This window comes from Polyergus mexicanus, unplaced genomic scaffold (genome assembly GCF_030449975.1).
Source record: "Polyergus mexicanus isolate NDT 795.1 unplaced genomic scaffold, iyPolMexi1.0 SCAF_3, whole genome shotgun sequence".
In the NCBI taxonomy this organism is placed as follows: domain Eukaryota; kingdom Metazoa; phylum Arthropoda; class Insecta; order Hymenoptera; family Formicidae; genus Polyergus; species Polyergus mexicanus.
The window spans coordinates 6,702,656-6,730,085 of NW_027223323.1; the positions used below are offsets into that span (position 1 = coordinate 6,702,656).

At 31.3% G+C, this 27,430-nt stretch overlaps 4 protein-coding genes across 9 annotated transcripts; 3 read left to right on the forward strand and 1 right to left on the reverse strand.

Moving 5' to 3' along the window:
- The first annotated feature begins 101 nt into the window (after positions 1-101).
- Vha100-1 (V-type ATPase subunit a family protein Vha100-1) lies at positions 102-13,556 on the forward strand. 5 transcript variants are annotated; one of them, XM_070316647.1, is made up of 8 exons: positions 102-598; positions 758-1,063; positions 4,317-4,429; positions 10,189-10,315; positions 10,447-10,623; positions 10,803-11,015; positions 11,094-12,472; positions 12,723-13,556. In XM_070316647.1, the coding sequence occupies exons 1-8, from the start codon at positions 482-484 to the stop codon at positions 12,823-12,825; spliced, it is 2,535 nt and encodes an 844-aa protein (XP_070172748.1). In that variant the 5' UTR covers positions 102-481; the 3' UTR covers positions 12,826-13,556. The 5 variants fall into 5 exon arrangements, with proteins under 5 accessions (XP_070172748.1, XP_070172751.1, XP_070172752.1 ...); XM_070316650.1 differs by having other exon boundaries at positions 4,344-4,429; XM_070316651.1 differs by lacking the exon at positions 4,317-4,429 and adding an exon at positions 5,781-5,833.
- Positions 13,557-14,052: 496 nt separating this feature from the next.
- On the forward strand, positions 14,053-20,335 carry Gpdh1 (Glycerol-3-phosphate dehydrogenase 1). 2 transcript variants are annotated; one of them, XM_070316654.1, is made up of 8 exons: positions 14,053-14,202; positions 14,778-14,955; positions 17,020-17,160; positions 17,399-17,540; positions 17,752-17,864; positions 17,979-18,209; positions 18,299-18,498; positions 19,753-20,335. In XM_070316654.1, exons 1-8 carry the CDS (start codon positions 14,168-14,170, stop codon positions 19,802-19,804), a joined length of 1,092 nt encoding a protein of 363 aa, XP_070172755.1. In that variant the 5' UTR covers positions 14,053-14,167; the 3' UTR covers positions 19,805-20,335. The 2 variants fall into 2 exon arrangements, with proteins under 2 accessions (XP_070172755.1, XP_070172754.1); XM_070316653.1 differs by having other exon boundaries at positions 14,076-14,202; positions 19,660-20,335.
- Positions 20,336-20,845: 510 nt separating this feature from the next.
- On the forward strand, positions 20,846-27,413 carry LOC138945259 (glycerol-3-phosphate dehydrogenase [NAD(+)], cytoplasmic). The gene is made up of 8 exons (XM_070316655.1): positions 20,846-21,177; positions 22,009-22,189; positions 25,478-25,618; positions 25,694-25,835; positions 25,993-26,105; positions 26,188-26,418; positions 26,586-26,785; positions 27,254-27,413. Exons 1-8 carry the CDS (start codon positions 21,131-21,133, stop codon positions 27,279-27,281), a joined length of 1,083 nt encoding a protein of 360 aa, XP_070172756.1. The 5' UTR covers positions 20,846-21,130; the 3' UTR covers positions 27,282-27,413.
- Positions 21,629-24,993, reverse strand: LOC138945260 (peroxiredoxin-like protein). Its single transcript, XM_070316656.1, has 5 exons — positions 24,815-24,993; positions 23,482-23,638; positions 23,076-23,293; positions 22,851-22,926; positions 21,629-22,733 (listed from the first exon to the last, which is right to left on the reverse strand). The coding sequence occupies exons 1-5, from the start codon at positions 24,895-24,897 to the stop codon at positions 22,605-22,607; spliced, it is 663 nt and encodes a 220-aa protein (XP_070172757.1). The 5' UTR covers positions 24,898-24,993; the 3' UTR covers positions 21,629-22,604.
- Positions 27,414-27,430: the final 17 nt, after the last annotated feature.

Sequence of the window (27,430 nt, forward strand, 5' to 3'; positions counted from 1 at the left end):
AGAGCGCATGCGCAACTTTATTTCCACGACAGCTCCATCTCTATATATTCGCGCATCATGACTGTTGGTTATTCATCCATCTAGTATTATATGTGGGAATGTGGGATATGTAAGGCTGTGTCGGATCCCACACTCGTGTGTGCACATGTGCATCCGATATTATAGTATACGTGACAATATACTATACTATAATATCGGGTGTACCCAGGTGGGGAATCGGAACACAGCATCAATAGTCTGTGGATGTGTGGGATGTGTGACTCAGTGCGCGGGCGCGTATTGAGTTGTCACTTGATTAGCAGTCGCGCACCTCGTGATCGCACGAGATATCGATTATTATTCAGCCCCTTGCCACGACTTTCGCGATCGTACTTCCAAGAAGAGAACAAAACGAATCGGGAGTCTTGGCGAACCGCATTCCTTGGACAGTCGTTGATATCGACGTAATCGTCCTTTCGGTACGTTATTTCCAACGTCAAAAATGGGCTCGCTCTTCCGCAGTGAGGAAATGACATTGTGTCAACTGTTCCTCCAAAGCGAAGCTGCTTACGCCTGCGTCTCCGAACTTGGCGAGCTCGGACTGGTACAGTTTCGCGATGTAAGTATATTTCACATTATATCGCTTCTTAGTTAATAATAGCTTAAATTTTTCACTAATTATCAAATATTAATCACCCAACACATTTAAAATTTTTATTTATCCGTACTACGTTGATGGCCTTGTCATTATAACATTAATGTATTTGTCCCATTTTAGTTAAATCCTGATGTCAATGCTTTTCAAAGAAAGTTTGTCAATGAGGTACGTCGTTGTGATGAGATGGAACGCAAACTGCGTTACCTGGAGAAGGAAATTAAGAAGGACGGCATTCCGATGCTGGATACCGGTGAAAATCCAGAGGCTCCGCAGCCTCGAGAGATGATTGATCTGGAGGCTACTTTCGAGAAGCTAGAGAATGAACTGCGGGAAGTGAATCAGAATGCTGAAGCACTTAAACGCAATTTTTTGGAGCTAACTGAGCTCAAACATATCCTACGAAAGACTCAAGTTTTCTTCGACGAGGTAAGTCACTAAATTAGAAATTTTTATTCTTTTGATTTGATAATTTGGGCATATGAATCAGAGATGAATCTACTTTTCCAAAGTAGATTACGAACAGTCAAGAAATTTTGGAATCTATTTTATTGAAAAAGAAGGACATGTAATGAAAAATTTTTTGAATGAAAGTGTAAAAAGTGTGTTTTGTCTTTAATCTGTTAATTGTTCTGTACAATTTGAATGTAAATCTCGAGGGAAAACTCTTGCAATGGGCTGTAAATATCATCAATGGTGCTGCCACTTAACTTGAATGTCGAATTGTTGAACATATATAAGAACTTTTAGTAATCAATTACTTTATTTCAAAACGCAATTTTTTACTTACTTCCATATTTATTACTAAGCAAGAAACTATTATATTTGCTATGATTAAATTTTTACATGGAGAAATATTACAGAGAATTTGTATAGAAATAATGTATTGTGAAAGTTAATGTCACAATTTATAGTTTTACACTCATCTGCATTACCTATTTACATTTTTGTAAGTTAATTAATGTATAAACTCTGCAAGAGTAAATTTTATATATATAAATTAATAATTAATTGTAATATATTCTTCAGAGAGAGAGAGAGAGAGAGAAAGAGATACAGAGTTTGAAATATTCATCATCTTAACGAGATTTCTTTGTAAATTTGCTTAATGTTTTTAAGTCTTTAGTGTACAATATATATTATTTATAAAGAATTCGTTGTATTTTTTTATAAAAAATTGAAAAACAAGGAAATCTTGTTAAAGTGACTACTACTTTATAATGCTGTTATTGAAGAGAAAAATTATTAAATGAAGCATAAAAAAAGCCTGCGCTAAAAAAAAGCAATAAGTCTATGAGCTGGGCGAAATTATTTTCAATGCATGGAAAGCTAAAGAATATGCAAATTAGACATATACAAAAGCCTGTTTTTGCGCTTGTGCAACTTAAAGTGATTGCAACGAAGTTACTCAGAGAAAAATGCAATCAGATAGGACTGTCTGTGACAGGCACGGTGGTCTCCACTTTCATGAGCTGTCAGACATCAGAATGTCCTTATTGTATGTTACTAATCATATATTGTTGAGTGATTTTAGGATTTATTAATGTGTTAGTGTTGCCAACTAACCAAAAGTCACCACTGCAAAGGACACAAGTCATTCGCTCCGCCCTATCTCCCTTTATGTTCCTTGAGAGTTGTTTAGTCCGGTCGCAGTATGTAAGAATTCATTGTTTTCAATTATATTTAATCAATTTTAGATTTAGATGCTGTAATATTAATCCCTTTTCTAATCACATGTAGTATAAAAGAATTTTTAGAGAAGAGTTTACAATGTACATTGTTGTTATCCTTGCATAAACATGTTTCAACCCTTCTGCACATGAACTGAGAACTGTTATGGATTAGTTTGTAAATGTATTTTTTGAGAAAAGCCTTTATACTTTTAATATTGTACATGTTTAATATTAATAATATTTGGAAACCTATTTTTTTTTACATATTTAATATTTAATATACATTTTCAGTATAGTTTTTAATATAGTCTAATTTTATCTTTTTTTCATAGCAAATATTTATTTTTTTTTTCTTCATTTTTCTAGTGATGTCTTTTGTTTTTCTATTTTATCCTTCCTTTTTGTTCCATTATTAATCATTTTATTTTTCCCTTTTTTGCATAAATGAAAATCTATCTTAATTCGATATCGAAAAATATGCATGTTTAGGAACAAACGATTGCACGTGTCGTATTTAATAATATATATTTATTTATATAATTATATAATTATTATATATAATTATTTATTTTATTTAATATAAAATAATTTAATCATAATCCTCTTTGGTAATATCTGTTTAATCATTTTAAATCACTTTCTGAGTAAAAAGTAATTACATTTTTAATATTAAATAAAATAATAATATGAGATAAAAATGTTCTAATAATAATAATAATAATAATAATAATAATAATAATAAGCAATGAACGTGATATTACTAAGAGACGTAAAGATGATGACATTTTGCCATCGAAAATAATGTAAGATCATCAAAGATTATTAAAGCCAAGAAAAAGTCTCGTAAATGAGCTACTTGTGCGCAGCATGATATCTCTGTATAATAAATAATAATAATAAATTAATATTTTTTGCATGAATTGCACTAACATTATGCGACTTTGTTAAATATATATATTATATTATTTGAAAAAAGTATAATATTATACAATTAATTCTTGAAAAAATCGTTCTTGATTTGTACTTTGCATGGAACATATCTGTTCGAAAATCTTACATAGCTTCAAGTTTTAGAACGTTGATATTTTGAACCAAGTTTCTATATATAATTTATTTTATTCTAAAAAATTATTAAAATCCATGCAAATTATATCAATTATTACTATTATTATACATATTATTTCTGATATTTTTGCAGATAAATTTTAGACATAATTATAGAATTTGAATTTAATATGATTTAACAGAGATATTTACAGATATATTTTGAAAAAATATATATTTTCGTGATCTTTACTGGATTATTGAATGGAACTCTTTGCATGTTCAGCATGTGTGTATAGCATGTAGCAGGCCTAATTGTTGCATATGTGATGTATATAGCAATAGTTTAATTATTAATTATAGAAAAAAAAATTAATTGCATGAATTTTATTCTATATGAATTCATGATGCTTATTTATTGAAGTAAATGGATCTACGAATCTTTTTTAATATTGTGCTTTTTAATCGTAAATAATAGGTATTCGATTTTTTTAAATTCGAAAGCTTTAGATTCTTAAAAAAATTTGCATATGTAGAAATCAAATTTATATTTTTTAATTTGAAATTTATATAAAATTTGGAATATATAGTATGTTGAATATTTATAAAATTAGTCGTGTAAATTTTTTTTTTAATTTTAAAAGATTTTTATTTATAAATCCTTATACTTTTAAAATGTCGCAAAAATTCAGGAGTTAAATCTTTTTAAAGCATTTTACTCCTGCATACTCATATCACTAATTGTAAGCGTCATGAAAATTTAGACTTATTATCAGATGCAGACCGAGCATTGAACAAAATTACGCGAATTAAAGAGAAGATTCCTTTTTCTTTATTTTCTTCCTCGATATCGATAAGTTGAAGAAAATTTTGAAACATGAAAAAAAGACAAGGACAGAGAATCTGTTATGAGCAAGTGGAGCGGGAGATAGGGCGAAAGAGGGGTGACCTGTGTCTGTTGCCAGGCTGAGCATGGAGGTGTCGTGTCGCAGATGGCAGACCCCAGCCGTGAGGAAGAGCAAGTTACTTTGTTGGGTGAAGAGGGCCTCCGCGCCGGCGGCCAGGCTCTCAAACTCGGGTAATTAATGTGTGACGTACATCCGTTTAACGCAGAGCGTGGTGATTTCTAAAAGACTTCTCAAACATAGATAATCTTCCATCAATTGATACTGAAATTTAAAATTTGCTTCAAATTATTTTCATAAACGCATCAAAAATTTATAAATCTTTGCCTATAATTAAATTTTGCAGCATCTCTCTAAAGTACTCGAAAGAGAGAGAGAGAGAGAGAGAGAGAGAGAGAGAGAGAGAGAGAGAGAGAGAGAGAGAGAAATTAATTCTTTGATAAATCTTACTTCGCTTCTCATTTACTCGTTTAAAGTTTATGTCACAAAAAATCTTTTATCTTTTTAATCTTTTTTTTCTTTTTTTTTCTTTTTTTTTTCAATGTAATACTAAAGATACTTTAAAATGTAGATCGAAATGTACGATATGTTATGTATCAAAATTGAATTTTAATAGTTATATATTTGATTTATTACATATATATAAATATATAAAAGAATTTCTCTTGCATCTTAACTACCGCACTAGTTCTTATTTGCTTTTTTAGACTCTTTTTATATTTATAATTGCTTGAAAAGTGTTTTAATGATACTCTTAATTGTCTGAAAATCTTAATAATAATTTCTTAAATTCTTTTTGATACTTTACTTCCTCTATCTGAATTTTTAGATTCTTTGACTTTTAAACGTTTGGTTCTCGAACAATTTTTAATTGAATACTTTAAAAGTTTTTCTGATAATTAATGGTCTCCAGTGATTTTTGAAAATAAAACATGTTTCATGAATCTCTTTATACAAATGTCTTTATATTTAGATCTGTATTCTCTCTTCTAATCCAAGTTTTCCGTTTCGCATCTCCACGCTCTGCATTTTTTTAATCTCCACGTGACCGAGGATTATTTTTAGTACGTCATTGCATGCCCACAGTTTTTGTTGCAAATTACACACTGCTGCACTTCGCAGTGTCACTAATGTCAATCTTTGGATTGTCGAATAGATATATTCAGATTTTTAAATTAATTTCCAGATTTTTCTTTAACAATCTTTCTTAACAAGTATTTTTATCTTTATTTATTTAAACTTAAAAATGGTGGAACAATAGCGCAAGAATACGGAGATTAAAAATGATACAAAAGTGTTAGGAATACAAAGATTTGATTGCAACGAAAGAAGATGACAATGTAAAGGAAAAAAAGATTTAGATTAGTGGAGAACAATACTGGAGAAGGATTTAGAATAGAGACGATTTCGATTGTATATATTATAGTAGGTATATAGAAGAGAGAGAGAGAGAGAGAGAGAGAGAGAGAGGGTTGATCCACTATTAGTAGAGGCATCCTACGTCAGTGTATTCTGTGGTTACAGCACCTATATACTACGGCAGACACCTTAGGAACGCATTATAGGAATCCGCTCAGGCAAGCTGTTATCAACCGTTATTTACGAATCTGTTTGCGAAATTGTTTGCCTCGATGTTGTTGCCTAATGTTTATCCAAGCCTTATCGCTCGATAAGCAAAGCCACATCCTTCTTGCGTTGCTGGAGTATCCTTCATAAAGACTATTTCGGACTTTCTCGTTCAATGAAGAAGTCCTTTGCTCTTTGAATGTCTTTTACAATTTTAAGAAACTTTAATATTCTTATCATTTCATCTTTCCTCTGTCCCAATTTTCAAATCTCGCTATATTACCCTTAGAGAATGCAATGTAGACTTCTAAAATCTTAAATTTTCAGCTTCTTATATTTTATAGAGATCCATATTTATCGCTAAATTTTTGACCCGTTGAATTCTAGATCCATGGATTTTTAATTACTTTCCCTTAGTAATAGTAATCAATATAATATTGAATTTCCAACTAGAAATTAGATTTTTCATATTGTCTAAACAATCATCTTTGTATCATTCCGAAACATGTCCAGTATTTATTTTATGATTTTTACATTCATCAAACTTCCAATAATAATCGATAATAAGATTTTTTACGTTTTTCGTCTTCGGGGATGCCTCTGCAATTGAAAATACATTTGAAAGACAAACGCGACTGTTCGCTTTTTTATGAATAACCATTCATTGTTCATTGATCGATTGCAAAAAAAAAATGGGATAAAATCAGCGAGAGATTGCGCCGATCACAATAACAGTTGATACAGTTCGATACGGTTTGTCATCCGTTTTTAATAACGCTAAACTAGAAAAATTCAAGCTGTATCGAGTATCTTCAATCTAAACGATCGAGATCCGATGTTCATCTTTCGGTCCCGACACTCGCGCGACAAAATTTTTGTAATAATTTTTCATCGTAGTGATACAACGTTGTAAATAACAATAAATGATGATGGTGTGGCCATGGGTATGTATAATAATGTTCTCACTTCTTAACAAATGAATTTTTAACAATGTTTGTGTCTGAATGTGTTCTCTTAAGCATATCGCTTACTCGCATGCTTTTGCACTTGTTATTCTTTGTTACGTTAATTAAGATGAGTGTGGATTATTAAATCGTTAAGGACGCCTTGTTGGATTTCTGTTTTAGAATTTCCGATTTCTTGAAGAACTTGAAGAAATAAAATATTTAAGCGCTTGAATTTTTTAATATCAAGGATTAAAAATTCTAAGATTTGTCATTCTACGATGTGGTCATAAAATTTAAGTTAGAACATTTTAATATCATATATTTTCATGGAGTTTTATACCTCGAAAATATCGGGGCTATTAGAATTTTGTATAAAATGAGAAATTGGAAATTTTTTCTAGTTTCTAAAAATAGAAATTTCTAAAAAGATTTTATAATATTTAAATTTTATCTTAACACTATAACCAACAGAAATCAAGAGAACCTCTTTAACGATCTAACGGCTTGGCTTGTGATGTGCTTGATTTAAAAATAAATTGTTTCTATTCCTTATTTCGCATCGCGTCTGCCAATGATGATCTTAACTTGATTAACTTCCAATTAATTGGGCAAAATGATGAAAATCAGATAAATTTAATAACAATGTCAATTCTAAAACGATTCGATTGATTGTTTTTTTCGGGGAAGTTTTTACAATATGTATTGAAGATCAATAGACATAAAATAATAATGGCTTATAAATTTTTTTCAGATTATTTAATGAATAAGAATATTGCCACGTATCTTTTTCCTAGTATTTATCTGAGCTGAGATTTAATGTTTTATCATTATTTAAAGTATCCAATAGACACGACTGATTAATTAGGATCAAGCAAACTAAAAAAATTTGATAAAACTCCCGTTTAAAGGAAGACAGCTACACTTTTTTTTTTATCTTACTAATGTAAATTATATAAGCATCTATCGCACGGATGTGTCTCTGATTAATTTTTAATTATCTTCTGTTTTATCTTATTTATTTTTAATTATATTCTGAGCAATTATTTAACATTTATTATTATCAATCGTTATCGTTATCACATACGTTTTGAAAATTTATATTTATCTATAGTATGATACGAACTTGAGATATATCGGCACAATAAGTGGTATTCGATTATTTTGAACTGTCTCTAAAACTGCATTTTACAATGCAATTTCTAGATAATCAAGACTTGAAATTAGGAATTCTGTGAGGATTCAGTTAAAAGAGGATAAAGAAATGGAAAAAATTCAAAGAAGCTCGAAAAATCGAGATTTAAAAATTTTTACAAAATTAAATTACATTTTTTATTACTGTATTAGCTTTTAAGAGATTTTGATCGAAAGTATGATTGACATCTAAATTTCGGATAAAGAAAAACAGCTTGATGAGATAATAACATGATACACTATCACATTTCTTGATTTAAGAAAAAAAATTAATATAAAAAAATTTGCAAAGTTCAAATACAAAAAAGCTCTTGTAACTTTATGTAGTGTATTTCTATATATAATACCGCTATTCTGTTTCATTATACATTTATCAAATAATTGTAAATTTTTATCATTAAAATTACATAAGTAATTATCCCATTATTACGTAACGAAAAGAATTTGTTTAATAATTTTCGTAAAATTATCAAATTACGAAAATCAATTCTATCATCAAGTTTTCATTCCTCTTATGAACATCAGCTGTGTGGAAAATCTTGAGATTACTTACAATTATTTATAAGTGATTTTGTTTGTGTGGAACGTCGCGTTAACGAGAAATATCTCAAGTTTGTCCAAGACGATTAAGATAGACGAGACGGGAAACAAAATCCATGCAAATGAAAGACAGCGTGGCGAGTTGGAGCATTGTGGTCGTTTCTGGTGTGGCTAATGTGGTTGTGTCTTGTCTGTTGTGTCGTCAGCAAGAGCACGCGGGCTTGAACCCCACCGAGTCCATGACACGTGCGTTGATTAGCGATGATAATATCGCCCGCCAGTCCGCCCTCGGCCCTGTCCAGTTGGGGTACGTACTCCCATTACTAATTACTCCCTTCATCCTATCGCGCTAGATCCCAGGAATATCCGAAGAGTCGAATAAGTCCAGAATTTACTAGAAAATTGAGGAAATGTCATATATATATATATATATATATATATATATATACGCAGAAATTTTGCCACCTCTAGATCATTTACCTAATGTAGAACTTTAAGAATTTTATACTTTATTGTTTTTTTAAAGAATTTTTCTTTTATTTTTCAAAGAATTTTTCAAGATTGTTGGATTTTTAAAATAGCATATAGCTTGATAATTTAATAAAAAAGTGTTTTCTACGATTTTCAATATATTCTGACAAGAAAATTGTCAGAGCCGTGAAAATTTGCTCGGAATTTTTGATTCTTTGGAAATACTTGGAATCTTGCTACTCCGATATTTTAATTCCTTAGAATCCTAGAATTTTGTATTTTCAGTATTTTTGGATCCTTAGAGGTTCAAAAGTTTTATAAAATTTGAAATTTTGATATATTGTATCGAATTTTAAGATTCGCATGCAATCCCATATTTACGGCTAAATATGATCGTTTTATTCATTCTAAATTTTATTTTCTCTCATGAGAAGATTACATAATCATAGACCTTTCAGGATTTAAAGATCTCAAGACTTAGAGAAATGCACTGGACAATGTTAAAGAAATATAAGAGCTTGCTGTAGCCTTTATATTTTTATATTGTATACAGAATCTTTTAATTTCTTCTTTAATTGAAACAGGCAACTTAAGCAAAATCAAGTTACATATTTGCGATAATAATTTTAATTTTATTTTAATGAAATTTTCTTATATTAAAATAGTTCAAGATTTTCAATTTAATTATATTGGCTAAAAAATGGTTTTAAAAATTGAAAAAATTAAAAAAGGCGAAAAAAATTCGATATACACCGATCTAATAAAAATATATTGACAAGCAAATTCTACGCGTACTTGACATAATTATAATCCGATGTATGACCATACTCCGATTTGTTCCTGTGACACACTTATGCTATTTGTTGGGTTTGTCGTTCAAAGAATGTTTCAAGGAGGATCATTGACAAAAGTTATCCAAGGTATGTAAAAAAAAAAGAAAAAAAAAAGGAGACGGACCATGGCTACAGAAATCATCATTTTTCCGTTTGGCTAGCAATTCTACATAAAAAATACGCACGAATCGTTGACCGATACAGATTGAAGATTTTCATTATAACGCCATAAAAATGGTCATCACGATGCTTACTCGAATCACTCGAAGAAACCGTAATCGTGACAAGTTTTACGCAGTTTGCATATAGACACCCTAAGTATCTGATCTTTAATCGGTCCTTATTGTTTATTAATACCATGTTTGTGTGTCATTACGCGAGCAGTTTCGTCGCGGGAGTCATCCTGAGAGAACGCATCCCCGCATTCGAACGTATGCTGTGGCGGGCGTGCCGCGGAAATGTCTTTCTGCGTCAAGCGGAAATCGAAACTCCTTTAGAAGATCCATCGACGGTGAGTATACAACTTGAGAATGAAGCTGCATCTGAAACTTAATCATTATTATATTATCGTAATTAATTTATCGCGAATCTTGTGATTTAATCGAAGAGATCTGAATAACAATTTAGTAATGATGTATTTAGGGGGACCAGGTGTACAAATCGGTTTTCATCATCTTCTTCCAAGGAGATCAACTGAAAACTCGTGTAAAAAAGATCTGTGAAGGTTTCAGAGCGACCCTGTATCCTTGTCCAGAAGCACCAGCTGATCGTAGGGAGATGGCGATGGGAGTCATGACTCGTATTGAAGACTTGAACACTGTGAGTATGTCATACTTTTATGTTTATAATATATATGTATAATATTATAATATACTATACTTTCTTTCTACACGTTTCGCATATATGTGTGTCTGTGTATAACTAAAATAAAAAAGAAAAAAGAAAATGTATAATCATTTAATTTTAACGGTTTTTAATTGAACAATGCTGTTCTTCAGGTCCTTGGACAGACACAGGATCATCGCCATCGCGTCCTTGTAGCTGCCGCAAAGAACATCAAGAATTGGTTCGTCAAAGTCCGCAAGATCAAAGCGATTTATCATACTCTGAATCTTTTCAATCTCGACGTCACTCAAAAATGCCTGATCGCAGAATGCTGGGTGCCCGTTCTAGATATCGAGACTATCCAACTAGCGTTAAGACGCGGAACGGTAAGAAATGCGTTCTTTATTATTTCTTCAATTTCTTATCGTAAAACGAAAGATCAACCTATATTTTATGTTATTTAGGAACGTAGCGGAAGTTCTGTACCTCCTATTTTGAATCGCATGGAGACTTTCGAAGATCCGCCGACGTATAATCGCACAAACAAGTTTACGAAGGGCTTCCAGGCATTGATCGATGCCTACGGGGTTGCCTCTTATCGCGAGATGAATCCTGCGCCCTATACCATTATCACATTCCCATTTTTGTTCGCGATAATGTTCGGCGACACCGGTCATGGCCTCATCATGTTTTTGTTCGGCGGTTGGATGGTATTGAAAGAGAAACCGCTAGCGGCTAAGAAGAGCGACAACGAAATTTGGAACATATTTTTCGGTGGTCGTTATATCATTTTTCTCATGGGCCTGTTTTCTATGTATACCGGTCTCATCTACAATGACGTGTTCTCCAAATCGCTCAACATTTTTGGCTCTAACTGGTTGATTAATTACAATTATAGTACTATCCACAGCAATAAGGATCTACAGCTAAATCCCAGTTCTAAAGATTATATCGATTATCCCTATCCATTCGGCATGGATCCGGTATGGCAGCTGGCGGAAAATAAGATCATCTTCCAAAACTCATACAAAATGAAAATCTCTATCATCTTTGGAGTAATACACATGCTATTTGGCGTGCTAGTAGGATTGTGGAATCACATGTATTTTAAGAAGCGTCTCAATATCACTTGCGAATTTGTGCCACAGGTGATCTTTCTCATGGCACTGTTCTTCTACATGGTGTTACTTATGTTCATCAAGTGGATCAAATATGGTCCGAAGAACGATCTGATCGAGGGACCCGGTTGTGCACCTTCGGTCCTCATCACTTTCATTAACATGGTTCTATTCAAACCTGCCGCCAAAGTTGGCGAATGCGAGCCATATATGTACGGTGGTCAAGGTGGTCTGCAAAAATTTTTGGTGATTGTAGCTTTGCTCTGCGTGCCGTGGATGTTGCTGGCGAAACCAATTTTGTTGATGCGCAATCGTAGAAAACAACATTATCAACTCAACAATCATGGCGCCGAGAATGGCGACGTGGAAGCTAGCATGGGAACCTTACAACAGAGCGGAGGCGTTACCCAGAACGGCGGCCATAAGGAGGAGGAAGACAACATGATGGAAGTGTTTATCCACCAAGGTATTCACACCATCGAGTATGTTCTCGGTAGCGTGTCGCATACCGCGTCCTACCTGCGTCTCTGGGCCTTATCTCTGGCCCATGCCCAGTTGTCCGAGGTGTTATGGAACATGGTAATGAGAAATGGTTTGGCGAGAGAGGGCTGGGATGGCGGCATCATCCTCTATGCCATTTTCGCCTTTTGGGCGGTGCTTACTGTGGGCATCCTTGTACTCATGGAAGGCCTTTCAGCGTTTCTGCATACACTTCGTTTACATTGGTAAGATTTCGTTCGCGAAATTTCTAATAATTCTTTCTTTTCTCTTCTTTTTTATAAGCTTGTTCTTATATTACATTATTATTGTGTAGATAAATATTGAATAGTTTATAATTTAACTATAATGTTAATTAATTATTAATTATTTGTTAAATGTTTAATAAATATGTTATTTTCATATAAATTAGTTAATTAGTAATTTATTGATGAATCTATACTAATTTATTTGTAACTCTTATTTTTCATCTTCTAGGGTGGAGTTCCAGAGCAAGTTCTATGCTGGCTTAGGCTATAGCTTCCAACCATTCTCCTTTGAAATCATCCTCGATACTGCACAGACCACTACTGAGGATTAAAATAATTAGTATTATTAATTAACAGTTGCCGTTGACTATTATTGCTAGTATGAACGTAGGACGTCGCGAATTCAGTAGCTACTTCTTCGGACAAGTCAGTTATGAGCAATTAATGAGCCTCTTATGGATAAAATATATATGTAGATGTCAATTAATCTATAATTGATCAGAACACGAAAATTTATTTTTTTCATCTTGATGTAGTTTGTTTAACCGTAAACAAACGTAGCATCTGAAAAAAAAGTACGACATTTATAGCACACATTAAGTCATGACAAGAGATTATACTCGTAATATTATAAGTTTCTTTCTCGTTGATCGATAAATTATATATGCATTTAAATTTGAATGCTATTTTTTTTTCCTTCGTTATTGTTTAATATATAAAATCCTGCAATTCCTGTATTCTTACATACGAGCGATATGGAATTCTTACACATTGTATAATCTATAGATCTGAGAAACAAATGTACGTCACGTAGGCGACCGATCAATGTTATTTCATATATCTATATATAATAAAGAATGTGGCATACCGAAGGGTGTTTCATGAAAATTTGGTGATTGTGCCATGCTACGACTTAACGTACTCGGCAAAGCGACTTGTACGCAATTTGTCGAGATTAATTTTACTCTTTAAGATCTGATAAACTTTTCCAAACCTTTACCTTCATGTTCCTTTTAGCACCAAACATGATCGCTTGATTCTCAATTCGCGCGATATAACACATTAAAATTGAACTCATTTAAATTGCAATTATCAAATTTCTTTATGTTTGTAAAAAACGTTATTATTTTTCAAAGAATTTTATATTTTTGAAAAGAAATTTCTATAATTCTTTGTACAAATCAAATTTGTAGCAAACTATTTTAAAATTATCATTAATTTAATATATTTATTATAATAAAACAAGACGCGTCCATTGTTTAGGAGAAATAATTAATAAAATTTAATAAGAAGCTATGTGTTAAAAAGAAAATCTCTTGATATGCATGTGGGAACTGTTAGTCTCATAATTCTTTCAACCATCAAATAATTCTAATTTCAATAATAATAATAATTTTAATAATAAAACAATTTTGAAATCTTTCAAAACGATTTGAATTCACGAGATTCTCGCTTCCAGCTTGGACTCTTCCCCCATCTGGCTTGATACATTCTTATCACCCCTGTCTTCGATTGGCGTGCGCGTCGCTCGGCTTGTCCTTCACTCTCGCCGTTTCTGGGCCTGGATTCTTCGGTAGTCACTCGTCGGCATTCAGGCGAAGCGGTTCTCACGTCTTGTCCTCGGTCGGCCTCCTCTTGTCATCCGCATCGAGAAACTGTGTCCTTGAACGCATCATGACATCCGTATGCATAATCGGTTCTGGTAACTGGTGAGTCCGGAAAAAGAGAGCGGATTTCATGGAGACGTGAATATATCGCGAAAGAATGTCGACGCGCGCGATGGATGGCAATCGATTCACACGTGCCCTCTCACATTGGCGTACATTTGTTTACCATGCGCGTGCTCCGATTCGTATCGTGTTCTCCGATGACAAAGTGGTTTATTCTACACGACAACATATGTAGAATAAAATCTGCGTTATGCAACATATAATTGACGCGTATTCAGAAATCACGATTAATATTCATTATTATGAAAAATATTAAAATTACGATGTCAAAATAGAATAAATATTGATTGATCGATCGATTAAAAGTTGAAGTCATCTTTTTTAGCGAGTATGATCTCTTTTTCTATTTATGCAAATATTTAAGAAAATAATTAAGTATATTTTATCGCGATATATATATATTTAATTCTTATAATAATGTATATTTAAATATATATTGCGGATTATTTTTATCTCAACGTCGCTTATTTCTTTCGATATAAACATTCCTCCAATTATTAGCTCATCATACAAAATTGATTAGAATACTAATCACAAATTGTGTAAATTTGCAGGGGCTCGGCTATCGCAAAGATAGTCGGCGCGAATGCGAAAAAGCAGAGTAGCTTCGATGATCGCGTCACCATGTATGTTTACGAGGAGATTATCAATGGGAAGAAGTTAACAGAGATCATTAATGAGACACATGAGAATGTCAAATATCTTCCGGGACATAAAATTCCTGAAAATGTGGTAAGATTACACTTCTCAATTTATATTAATTAACATATCTTGTAAGATGACCCCCTCTCTCTCTCTCTCTCTCTCTCTCTCTCTCTCTCTCTCTCTCTCTTCTCTCTAAATCTGTTCGAGTGTTTTTTTTATTTTTATTACACATTTGTTTTATTATATTTATATATTATTTTTATTTCCTAAAGAAAGAAAGATTTATTTTATATTTTCTCTTTAAATATTTACTACTTTAATAAATATCTTTAAGTTGAGTTATTTGTTAGCTTACAGATTCTTGAAATCTTAGATTTTTCGCAAACTTTCAATATATTTCCATATTCCTATTAAATTTTATTATATAAAAGTTCCAAGTACACAAGATTGCTAAGAATTATATATTTTTTTTATTCTCTTTCGTGTTTTTAATTCCTGATGTTTTTTAAATAAAAGAAGAATCAAATATATACTTGATTCCAATAATCATAGATTGGGATTAAGCTAACGATATAAATGAGCGAATCTTGAACTTTAGTCAGTACTTTGAACTCTGATCGCGACCGAGATAATTTATTTCGATATCGCATTTTTCGTTATCAAATTTTCTTTCCCGGCTTCTTTCAAAGTTCTTTTGTCAGACTAATTATGTGTGATACATTTACGATTATAATTTTTCTTGTGAAAAATTTAATGATCTATGACTCTAATTTATTCAAGGTCATTGGACATAGCACATTCGATCCACTGACAAAAGTCCATTCTACACGCAAAAGTCATTAAGAGTTATAATTCCTGTGCTAAAGATACGATAAGAACAAAAACATATTTTCCTCTCCTAACATTATTTAACATTATAATTACTACAAATTTCACGAAAATTGATTGCGGAAACTTTTTATTTAAATTTTAAATTAAATATATATAAATTATTATTTTACATAATGTGTTTATACAATATATATTTGTATTTTTATATTATTAGTTTTAATTAATTTTTTTAAGAGAAATAATTAGTGTAATCAAATAATATGATTTATTATTAGGAATTTTATAATATTGAAACCTTAGATTACATATCTCTTTTCTTAGAAGATATTCCTTTGCAAAAAATTGCTGCACATGTGTGCGCACAAAGCTAGCTAAGAATAACAAAATATTTATTCTCTGAGAATGGAATATTATAGACTCAGTCGACTAAGCAAGAACATGATGAAAAAGGCGGAAAAGGGACCAATAATCTCACGTATATTCTTATCTTACTTGACTTCTTTATAAGATATATATAGGATGTTTCACGTGTCACTATTTTTAATAATGTTTTTCCTGTTATATATATATATATATATATATATATATATATATATATATATATATATATAAGTCCAATTTATTTTTAAATACATAAAATGTAAGAAAATAAAGCCAATAGATACGTTGCTTATATTTTTTAATATTTCTTTACGAGTCATTCCGAATGATTCAATATTGTAAAGCAGTGTTCAAGGTCGTATTATTTTTCATACTCGCGATGATGTAATTGTTTTTACTGTCATTATAAGCATCAGAAGTGAGTTGATAATATATAATATCGAAAATATCTCGTCGATTAATTGCAATTCTTTTACATAGTTTATAGTACTCATATAGTATACTGGAAGGATATTTCTAAATTACAGGAATGTCTTTTTAATGATAGATTCCCTAATCAGATTGGAGACGATTTTTCTTTAGCGAAAATATTGGGTCATTAATAGTTGTTGAGTTATAAACAATAAAAAAAGAAAAACTTTCCACAAATTAAATCTTATAGAATCATAAGATTAGCAAAACTATATTCTTCGGTTAATTACAGATAGAGTTTATTTTAATAAAATTTTAATTTGATGCTTACAAAGATATACCTATAATGGAAAAAATTGGATACTTAAAGTAAAATAAATAATCTCTTTTAACATTTTCACGAACAATAAGGAAAAATCGATTTTTGTAATTGGTCAGAAAATCTGCTATTAATAGGACATTCGGTAGCATTTTATAATATATATTATATAATAGATTGTTTACACATGTATATATATTTTATTCCAGATTGCGATCCCCGATGTGGCGGAGGCTGCGAAGGACGCGGATATACTTATATTCGTTGTTCCGCATCAGTTTATTCGAAGGATATGCAGTACGTTGCGGGGAAAAATTAAATCTACCGCTGTCGGCCTGTCTTTGATTAAGGTATATACATTTTGATCTTTTCTCTACAGCTTAGATCATTTAAAGTTCAAATAAAATTATCTATTCAATATTAAATTTTAAATTGTATCCTATAATGCGTTTTTTAAAAAATATTTTTGCAAATAATTATATTTGCAAGTGAGATATATAAATATCGTGTTTTTCTAAGAACATTATAGCAGTATGTAATTTATATATCTATTAATCTAATCATACATATCTGGAACGTTGTTGGCAGGGTTTTGACAAGAAAGATGGTGGCGGCATTGAACTTATTTCTCATATAATTTCAAGACAACTGCAAATTCCAGTCTCGGTCCTGATGGGCGCCAATTTGGCTTCTGAGGTAGCCGACGAGATGTTTTGCGAGACCACTATTGGTAAGAGATTAAAATCTAAATAATGATTCAAGAGATAACAATTTAATCACAGTAGTGATTAATACAGTTCTCCAATTGAGAATGAAAGATATAAATTATATGTTATAAAATCACAGAAGACTTTATAAGTCATAATAATAACTTTTATTTTTCAAGAATATAGATTTAACAGTTTGGAAATAAGCTTTTCAATCTAGATTATAATTTATAGGATGCAAGGATAAGACGATGGCGCCGTTACTTCGCGACTTAATCCAGACATCGTACTTTAGGGTGGTGATCGTCGAGGACACAGATTCTGTAGAATGTTGCGGCGCATTAAAGGTGAAATCGATTGTTTTCAATCTCATTGATTTAATTTTTATCCTAAACTGGCTCTTTTAAATTGTACTATAATAAGACTTAGACCTTAATGGTGCATATATTAATGTCTTATAGAATATAGTTGCCTGTGGTGCTGGCTTTGTCGATGGGCTCGGTCTAGGTGATAATACGAAGGCCGCGGTGATCAGGCTGGGCCTTATGGAAATCATCAAATTCGTCGATGTGTTCTATTCGGGCGGGAAATTGGCAACCTTCTTCGAGAGTTGTGGAGTAGCCGATCTGATTACGACATGCTATGGCGGACGCAATAGAAAGATTTCAGAGGCCTTCGTCAAGACCGGCAAGGTCAGCATTATAACATATTCACATATATATGAGAGAGAGATTTAATAATCTTATAAATTCTTAAATAACAATTAATCGTACGTTTGCAGTCTATTGAGACGTTGGAAAAAGAGATGTTGAATGGGCAGAAGCTTCAGGGGCCATTCACTGCCGAAGAAGTCAACTACATGCTGAAATCGAAGAACATGGAGAACAGGTTTCCGTTGTTCACGGCAATTCATCGTATTTGTATCGGTGAGCTAAAACCAACGGATTTAATCGACTGCATCCGTAGCCATCCGGAACACATGTAAGCTTACAATAGTTATCATAGTATTAAAAATGTGGGGTTTATAGATTTAAACATAAAACTAATTTAAACACACAATTAGTCTACGCACAGAGCTATAGATATCTCAACTTTTACCAAAAATAATCTAGCTTTTAAGAAGCTCAAAATCTTATCAATTGAAACTTTTCCAAGTAAACTATTTAGAATTTTAAGTCTAATTTTGTGATTTTGAATAGTAATTCTATAAATTGAAACTCCGTTTGTTGATAAAATCATTCAATAAATTAATAGTAATTTAAAATAGTTAACATATAAAGATTCCATGTGGAATCGATTATGGTACACTCGGATTGGTTCTGATTATATTATATCTAATTGCAAAGTTTTACAAATCTCTTTGTTCGTAAAATTTTCATGACTTCAAGATTTTATGGATCTATATAATTTTGAGAATTCTACGTTTAAAAGACTTTAAAACTGTTTAAAATCAGAATTTTATTAAGAACTTTAAGACATTTTAATTAATGAATTTTTCCATGGTTTTAAAGATTATTTTCCTACAAATCTTAGTATGAGTTACTATAACTAGTTTCTTACACACACACAGATTCAAAAGTTTTATAAATAAATTTGAAAAAGTTGAACAACTTAGTTAATAAAATTCCGTATCGCGTTGAGCGCGATGGATAAATTGTTACAATGAATATTTGTATATAACATATATATATTTTATCAAAATAGAGATTTTATTCAGAGTTTTAATCGAATGGATGAACTAATAATAGATTTATAGATCCTTGATCGTTGATTGTTACATGCGTTGTCGACTAATCAATCCCATTATGTAAAACAAGAGAAAAAACAAATATAATTAACTATTTGTTGACAGAAAAATAAAACTCAACTCTTTTCTGTCCCTCGTTTCCTTGAAGTCTTAAAGACAGTGTCTTCTCTTTTTTTGATTTACGATTACAAAGTCAAGGTTTTTCTTAATATTTTTTTAATTAATTAATACAAGGCATTACGAAAACACTTGGATAAGTTTCACGAATACATTCTTTGTATCGAAACAACAGAAGATAAAATGCATATGTTCGAAAATGGACTTCTTGTCATTTTTCGAGCTTGTCCACTTGTACATTAGTAATGCTCTATGTACAATCCTCATTTTTTGATTAGCTGATGCGAAAGATATTTCGTCCGGACTGATGATAAATATCATGGCAACTGTGTCGGCCTGAAGGGGTTAATTCGCATTCGCTCCATATTTAGGGACGAAGACGCCTTGGCGACGCTCAAGTCTAAATCCAAATGCCATCTTTGAAGATCCTCCCAATGTCGATTCTTGCGCGAAGACTCGTCGCATCATTATAAAACAACATAATATTTGAAAGCTTGATGCTATAGTTAAGTGATTTATCGAGTTCGTATCAATTATTAAATTACAGAAAAACTTTAATCATCAAGCTAGAACGCAATCAAGATAAGTTGATTTTTATTGCAATATTAATAGTTGGCGTAATCGCGTTGACACAGCAATTCTGTTCATTATTTATGTTTTTTATATTTTTTATTGTTTATAGAGAAATATGTTACTGAATTTGAAAAACATTTTTTTTCTTTCTTTTCAAAAAATTTGAAGAACGATGTTCTCGATCAAAGGAATGAAATGAGAGTAAATTAGAAAAGGTTTTTCAATGCGAATGATTCAATGCAATTGTGATAGTTTATAGACTTGTGGATCTGTAAATTATAATAATTTATGAATTATTGGATTATATTTCTCGTTATTTAATATTATCAGTTATTTTTTTTGCACATAATAAAGCGTTTTTCAAGATTTTATCTTATAAAAATAAGTTTGGATTTTCCCAAGGGAAAAAAATTTCCTAAAGGAGTTTCTTGTTAATGGTTATAACAAATATCGATGATATCTTTCCTTTATAAAAATTGTATAATATTTCGTATAATGTTTTAAACAAAATACGTAATATAAAGTGTCTTAATTGAAATCAAGATTTTAACAGGAAATTAAGCAATTTGTAAATATTTGAATAGTTCACACTTTAAATTACTACGACAATATTTCCAAAACCTACGAAAATATTTCCTAATTTTCAAATTCTTTAATTTCAAGTTTTATGATAAAAAAATTAATATGTATTATATGGATTTATAGAATATGTAGCATATTAGATATATTTTAAATGTTTAACTTTAGATATTTATATTATAATTATAATATATTTATAATATAATTATAATATATTTTAATTATTTAACTTTAAATAATTAATAACTCCATTTTTGGATATCCTGACTCCAAAATACAAAATACAAATGAATCAGTACAAAATTGAATGAAGGACACGTCATAGGGTCAAGATCGAATTCGTGACCTTAACTTATTATCGCTATTATCGGTGCACCGCTAATTTCGTTCGCGACGCTTTGTTCGTCGTTGAAGCGTCTGCTCGGTTGGCTTTAATCCAGAGCTTGCATGCGCAAACGCTAGAAAATATTTCACGATCGCTGCTAAGGTCAGCGGGCTTCTAAGTCAATCGGTCAGTTGTGGTCGGGCCTTGTGGTTGATCGACTATCGATCCGGAATTATTATTTGGAACGGGACTATCTAAAACAGAAAAGAAACATGCCGGACGCGAAGAAAAGAGTATGCATCGTCGGCAGCGGCAATTGGTAATTTTCTTTATGCCAAGGATAATTAATTACAAATTAATTTCTTGCAATATCCCTATCATCTTTCCTTTAATTTCTCCCTTTTAATTGTCTTTTATATTTATTTGTTGGAGTGCACATGCGCATGTTTATTGAAATATAAAGCTTTATCTAAAGATGAAAGCGACATATATATCTCTTCTTCAGGTAAGTTTATATAATCATGAATTGTAACACGTTAAATAATCAAAGGAAAATAAACTGATAACATTAAATACCCAAAAATTGCTCTCTTTATATCTTTTTCAGATAATATTTAATATTCCCAATTAATTTATATATGTGTATGTATACATGTGCATGTGCATAAAATAAGAATTCTCTGCAATATATTATATAATAATATAAAAATAAAATTTTATGATAATATAGAAGGAAAGGTACATGTCATACACATTTTCTTAATATATTATTTGTATATTAAAGGAAGCAATATATATACATTTCATCTTGAATGTCAATAATAAAGCAGATCGTAGTTTTATTTGATCTAATTTGCGCGAGGTGACAGGCATACCGATATAATTGTGCTCCACCATCTGCTTATTGTTCCAAAATTAACTCGTTGCATTATAATTTCGAGGACGCGCAACACGCGACCGCACAAATTTAATAAATAAAATTTAAATATCACTTTTTTCATCATAATTTTACTAATCGAATTATATATATGTACTTATAATCATCACATTTGCTAATATATGAATATTATTAACCAAAAGTTATATTAACGGACAGTATTCATGTTATTCATTTGAAGAATCTTGTTACATATGCGATAAATCGTTCTAGGGGCTCGGCAATCGCAAAAATCGTCGGGGCGAATGTCACGAAATATAATAATATATTCGAGACACGAGTAACGATGTATGTGTACGAAGAGATTATCAACAATGAAAAACTGACCGACATAATCAACACTCTTCATGAGAATGTTAAATATTTGCCTGGGCACAAACTTCCGGAAAATGTGGCAAGTATCCCGAATATATTTTAGTCTATTTGTTTTGACAATTTAAATAATTCGATATCAATTATAAGATGTTGGAAAAAATAATTAGTAAATAATTTTAGCATCAATCTGTAATATTTTTACACAGACATAAAGAAAATATATAAGAATATCATGATTAATAGATAACAAAATTTAAAAAATGTGATAATCTGAGAAATTCAAGAGGTAACTGAATAATCTAGATCGACAACTTAAAAATTGAGATTAAAAATATCAAAAAATAATATAATTTAAAAAAAAAAACTTTTCATCGAGATACAATCTGCTTGAGATTTATTAGATTTGCTTTAAGGCATTAAATCAAAACTATTCAGATAAAGAAATTAGAAGCAAGTGAGAAATATATTTGTATGCATAGAGAAAATGTTCTCGATCAATAATCAGTGGTAGTGCGAACGTAGACTTTTCCAGAGGGCATAGACACACGATCAACACCTCCTGGGAAGAGATTTGGAAGATCCTCTTCCTTCACTGTCGGCAAGATCATTACTTTCTCACCAGGCTATAATTAAAATAGATTAGAATCATATTCCCATCGCATTTATGTTAAATCGTCATAATCAGATATAAAAGTATTATCACAAGAAGTAAAGAATGAAGGAAATAAAATGATACTCACTACCCAATTAGCGGGAGTTGCTATTCCTGGTCGTTTATCGACTAGCTGCAACGAATCGATCACACGCAATATCTCGCTGAAATGAGAAAATAATATCAATTAATATAGATTTCAATAATATATTAGAGATTTATATATGCATACAAAACTCTTTCTTTCTCTCTTTATGGATCTGTTGAATGCGTCATACGCGATATTTGTATTAGTTATATTTCATCAACTTACTCGACGTTGCGTCCAGTGGAGGTCGGATATTGCATGGAGAGTCGCAGACGATGATCCGGACTGATAATATACAGAGCACGAACAGTCTGAGCAGTTTCCGGATCGTCCTTGCTTTGTTCGTCGATCATATCCAGTTGTACGGCAAGCTTACGATCATGATCGGCAATGATAGGATACGGGAAAGCGCCAGGAATGTCTCTGCAGTACGACTTAATATCCTATAAGAAAGAAAAAATTAATTAGAAATGATAAATTGTATAAAGTTAATTTGAAAATTGAGAATAATAGCAAAGAGAAAAATGTGAAAATTTAGAAGATTAATAAATGAATATAGTATATAAAAATGTATATAATGATATAAAAATATCAGAAATTGCATTCTTAATATAGGTTTTATTAAACTTACATTGACCCAGTCCACGTGGTCCTTGAGCTTGTCAACTGAATGAGCAAGTAGCTTGGTATTGCGTTTCTGAAAATGTGGCTGATGCACGGCAATACGACCCAATTCAGTAGTGCACACAGGAGTGAAGTCTGCAGGATGGGAGAATAGAACCACCCATCTGCAAAGAATAAACATTAACAAATTCAAATAAAAAATTTAAATTGGTATTCTAAGAGAATGAAAGAGAGAGAGACAGAAATATATATAAATATACATAATAAATATAAATATACATAATATAAAAATTATATATTACGCTATTAATATAAACAATATATATATATATATATATATATATATATATATATATATATATATATATAATTTATATAATTAAATTCCTCAAAATATGTAATTCTACTAAAGATGACCGAGTATAGCAATCAAATTTCTGTAATATCATTTCTGCTAACAAATATAATCGCTTGTTTGTGCACTTTATCAGAATTATATAACTGGTCGCAATCATCTGATTCGAGTGCGACACTTTCATATTTCTCATAATTGCATTTCTTATGTTAAATTTTCGCTTTGGCTTTATACCAAGGATTTTTTTAAATCGCATAAATAATTTTTTTATATTACATATAGTTATATATAATTACTATGTATATAATCTTGTAAATAGATTATTTACAACATTTAAAAGATGTGTTTTTGAATAACACTTTGCTGCAAATCATATACGTGTGGAAAAATGCGCAATATGCGCAATAAATTTAACATAATAAATTATACAACTACTGGACTGTTTACTGATAAATTATTATAAAAATCGAGATAAAATCCCATAAGATAAAATATTATAAATTATTATAAAAATCGAGCTATAGATAAAATCTCGCTAGATAAAATCTCTGCAACATGTGCAAAAGTTAATTTTGTAATCGATAATGTGCATTTTATTTCATATTTTCTTGTATTATGCTTTCTCTCGTGTTACATTTAGCAATATCGACATTTATTTTGAAAATTTTTATTTTCAAATATAATAACGACATAATATTGCAAAATAATTTCAAATTTTCTAGCATATATTCAATAAGTCTTTAAAAATTTGCAAATTAAAAAATATTCAGAGAAAAATATATTAAGGATAATTAAAATAAATATATAGACAAGGAATAAAATAATTCTTATTCCTTGCCAATAAACGCAGTTATTATATAAATCATCGTTTTAATATATGCAATAATAAATCACAACTATATATTATAATAACCATATAAAAGATCAACTTTTATATATGTTTATGTATGTGTAAAAGAAATATTATATATTATAAGCAACTTACGAGTTGCCCTGCCATTCGTAAAAATCGATGGGACCCTGTGTAGTCTCAGCCTTAAAATTCGGTATGATACTGTTAAGCCTCATTATTGCGTTGCCCTTGACTGGATACTCAATGAAGAAATTGCACGAACGTGTATCTCGATGAGATGCTCGTGTAGCACTGATGTAGACCGGTTTGTAACGCTTGTTTGCGCTTTATATAGATGCTCGAATAATATGATACAAACATATCAAACATCACGTATCTCCTCATATCTGATATTACTGACGTTTGGACGACTAAATAATGATTACTTGATATCAATGAAAAAAATCTTCTTTTCATACGAAAAAGAAAATCTAAACGGCAGATAGTTTTTCCCTCTCTCTTTCTGTAACTTAAAAATACGAATTAATTAGATACTTTAAGGAAAAATATAAAAATTAAACATATAAACACGTCCATAATAATGATATATATATATCCGAGCTCATACAATCTTTGATCATGCTGCTTGTAAAATCAGTCTTCATGATCTTTGTCTTTAATCAGATAATAGCCAAACTGATGAAAAGAGAATTAAAGTCCTGCAGTTTTTTTCTATACATTCCTATGATATCTTCCTATATCATAAAATTTGATGTTTAAGGTAGGGAAACTAATTCTGGATAAATATTCTTCCAGGTTGCCGTACCCGATGTTGTAGAAGCTGCAAAAGATGCCGATATCCTTATTTTTGTCTTGCCACATCAGTTTATTCGCACTTTATGCTCGACGCTATTAGATAACATAAAACCAACTGCGGTCGGTCTTTCTCTCATTAAGGTATATTTCAAACATATAACTCTCTTTCTTCCTCTTCATATTGTAATTTATTAAGTTAATGAATTTTAATGAAAGGGTTTCGGACGAGGCGAAGGGAACAATATTGAATTAATCTCCAAGATCATCGAGAAGAATCTGAGAATACAGTGTAACGTTTTAATGGGCGCCAATCTCGCTAATGAGGTCGCCGAGGAAAAGTTCTGCGAAACTACGATTGGTAGATATTTTTTCTACATATAACACTGTGTTTTTAAATGGAATATACATTTTTTAGAGTGAGAAAGAAAGATTTTCTGTTCTAATTATCATTTCGAAAGTATACTAAATCCATCCAAATATTACGAAAATTATCTAAGAATCGTAAAAAATTGCAGGATGTAAAGATAAACGATTGGCGCCGGTGCTAAGGGACCTCATTCAAACTTCCAATTTTCGAGTGGTTGTTGTGGAAGATTGCGAGACTGTGGAAGTTTGTGGAGCCCTGAAGGCAAGTTAATCATCTTTAAAGAAACTCGTGTGTATTATATGTTTGTTTATCATTTTATAAACCAAATCCATTTCGTTCGTAGAATATAGTGGCATGCGCCGCCGGTTTCGTGGATGGTCTCGGATTGGGAGACAACACGAAAGCCGCAGTGATTCGATTAGGACTGATGGAGATGGTCAAGTTTGTCGATACTTTCTACAGCGGTTCTAAACTTTCCACATTCTTCGAAAGCTGCGGTGTGGCAGATCTGATTACAACTTGCTATGGAGGAAGGAATCGTAGAGTCTGCGAACAATTTGTCAAGACTGGCAAGGTGAGGTCTCAATAGGTTCTCGAAGATTTGAAAATCAGCAAAACGATATACTTCAGCTCCGATTGCTATCGATGCTTCGTGTATCATTGGCATCACTCCTGCCGATCTTTAAGCATTGATGCGGTAATGCCGAATCAATCTAATTGTGCTATATGTAATGATGACAGACTATCAAGGCATTGGAAGACGAACTATTGTCCGGGCAGAAACTGCAGGGACCAGCAACGGCAGACGAAGTCCACGATATGCTGAAGGCGCGTGGCCTAGTGGACAAGTTTCCACTATTCACAGCGGTGCATCGCATTTGTACCGATCAATTGCGACCGGCGGATCTCATTGATCAGATCCGTAGCCATCCCGAGCATGTGTAAGATTTCCATACTAAATTAGTTATACTCCATTAGCATTTATTATATTTAGTGAATTTTATTGAATTACTGTTAATCCAGTTTAAATAGCTTTCCAAGAAATATTTTTTTATTTTGATCAAATCGAAGTAAATTTTGCAAAATCGGAAATCCTAAAAATGGCCATTAATTTCATATTATCGTAACCAATTAACAAAAGAATACTATTTTCATTGGCTATATCTCTTCAGGTTTGCTCCAAAGACCCTTTACATGTATTAAGTCCTTTTCCTCGCCAGCTTGTGTGCTCTTCAAACTATATTTTCAAGTAAAAATCAAATAGAAATTGTAATATAATTTCTATTCCATAATTCTCTTTCCTTGTACACACAAATAATTATGTAAACTCTTTAAGAGAGATAAGGTGTGCATAATCATGATGTTACAACCATAGAAAAAATATGTGAAGCAATTTCCACATGTTCCAGGATGAGATTAGAAGAGGGAAGTGCTTAGTTCATTTTAGAATACATTCAATTGGACTCTTGTAGGAACAGCTTGTAACATCAAGAAGGAAATAAATTAAGCAGCGAAGACTTGTACATACTTTGAGCATCTACTGTAATTGTTTGCTGTAAATAAAGATATCTTAATTATATGAAATA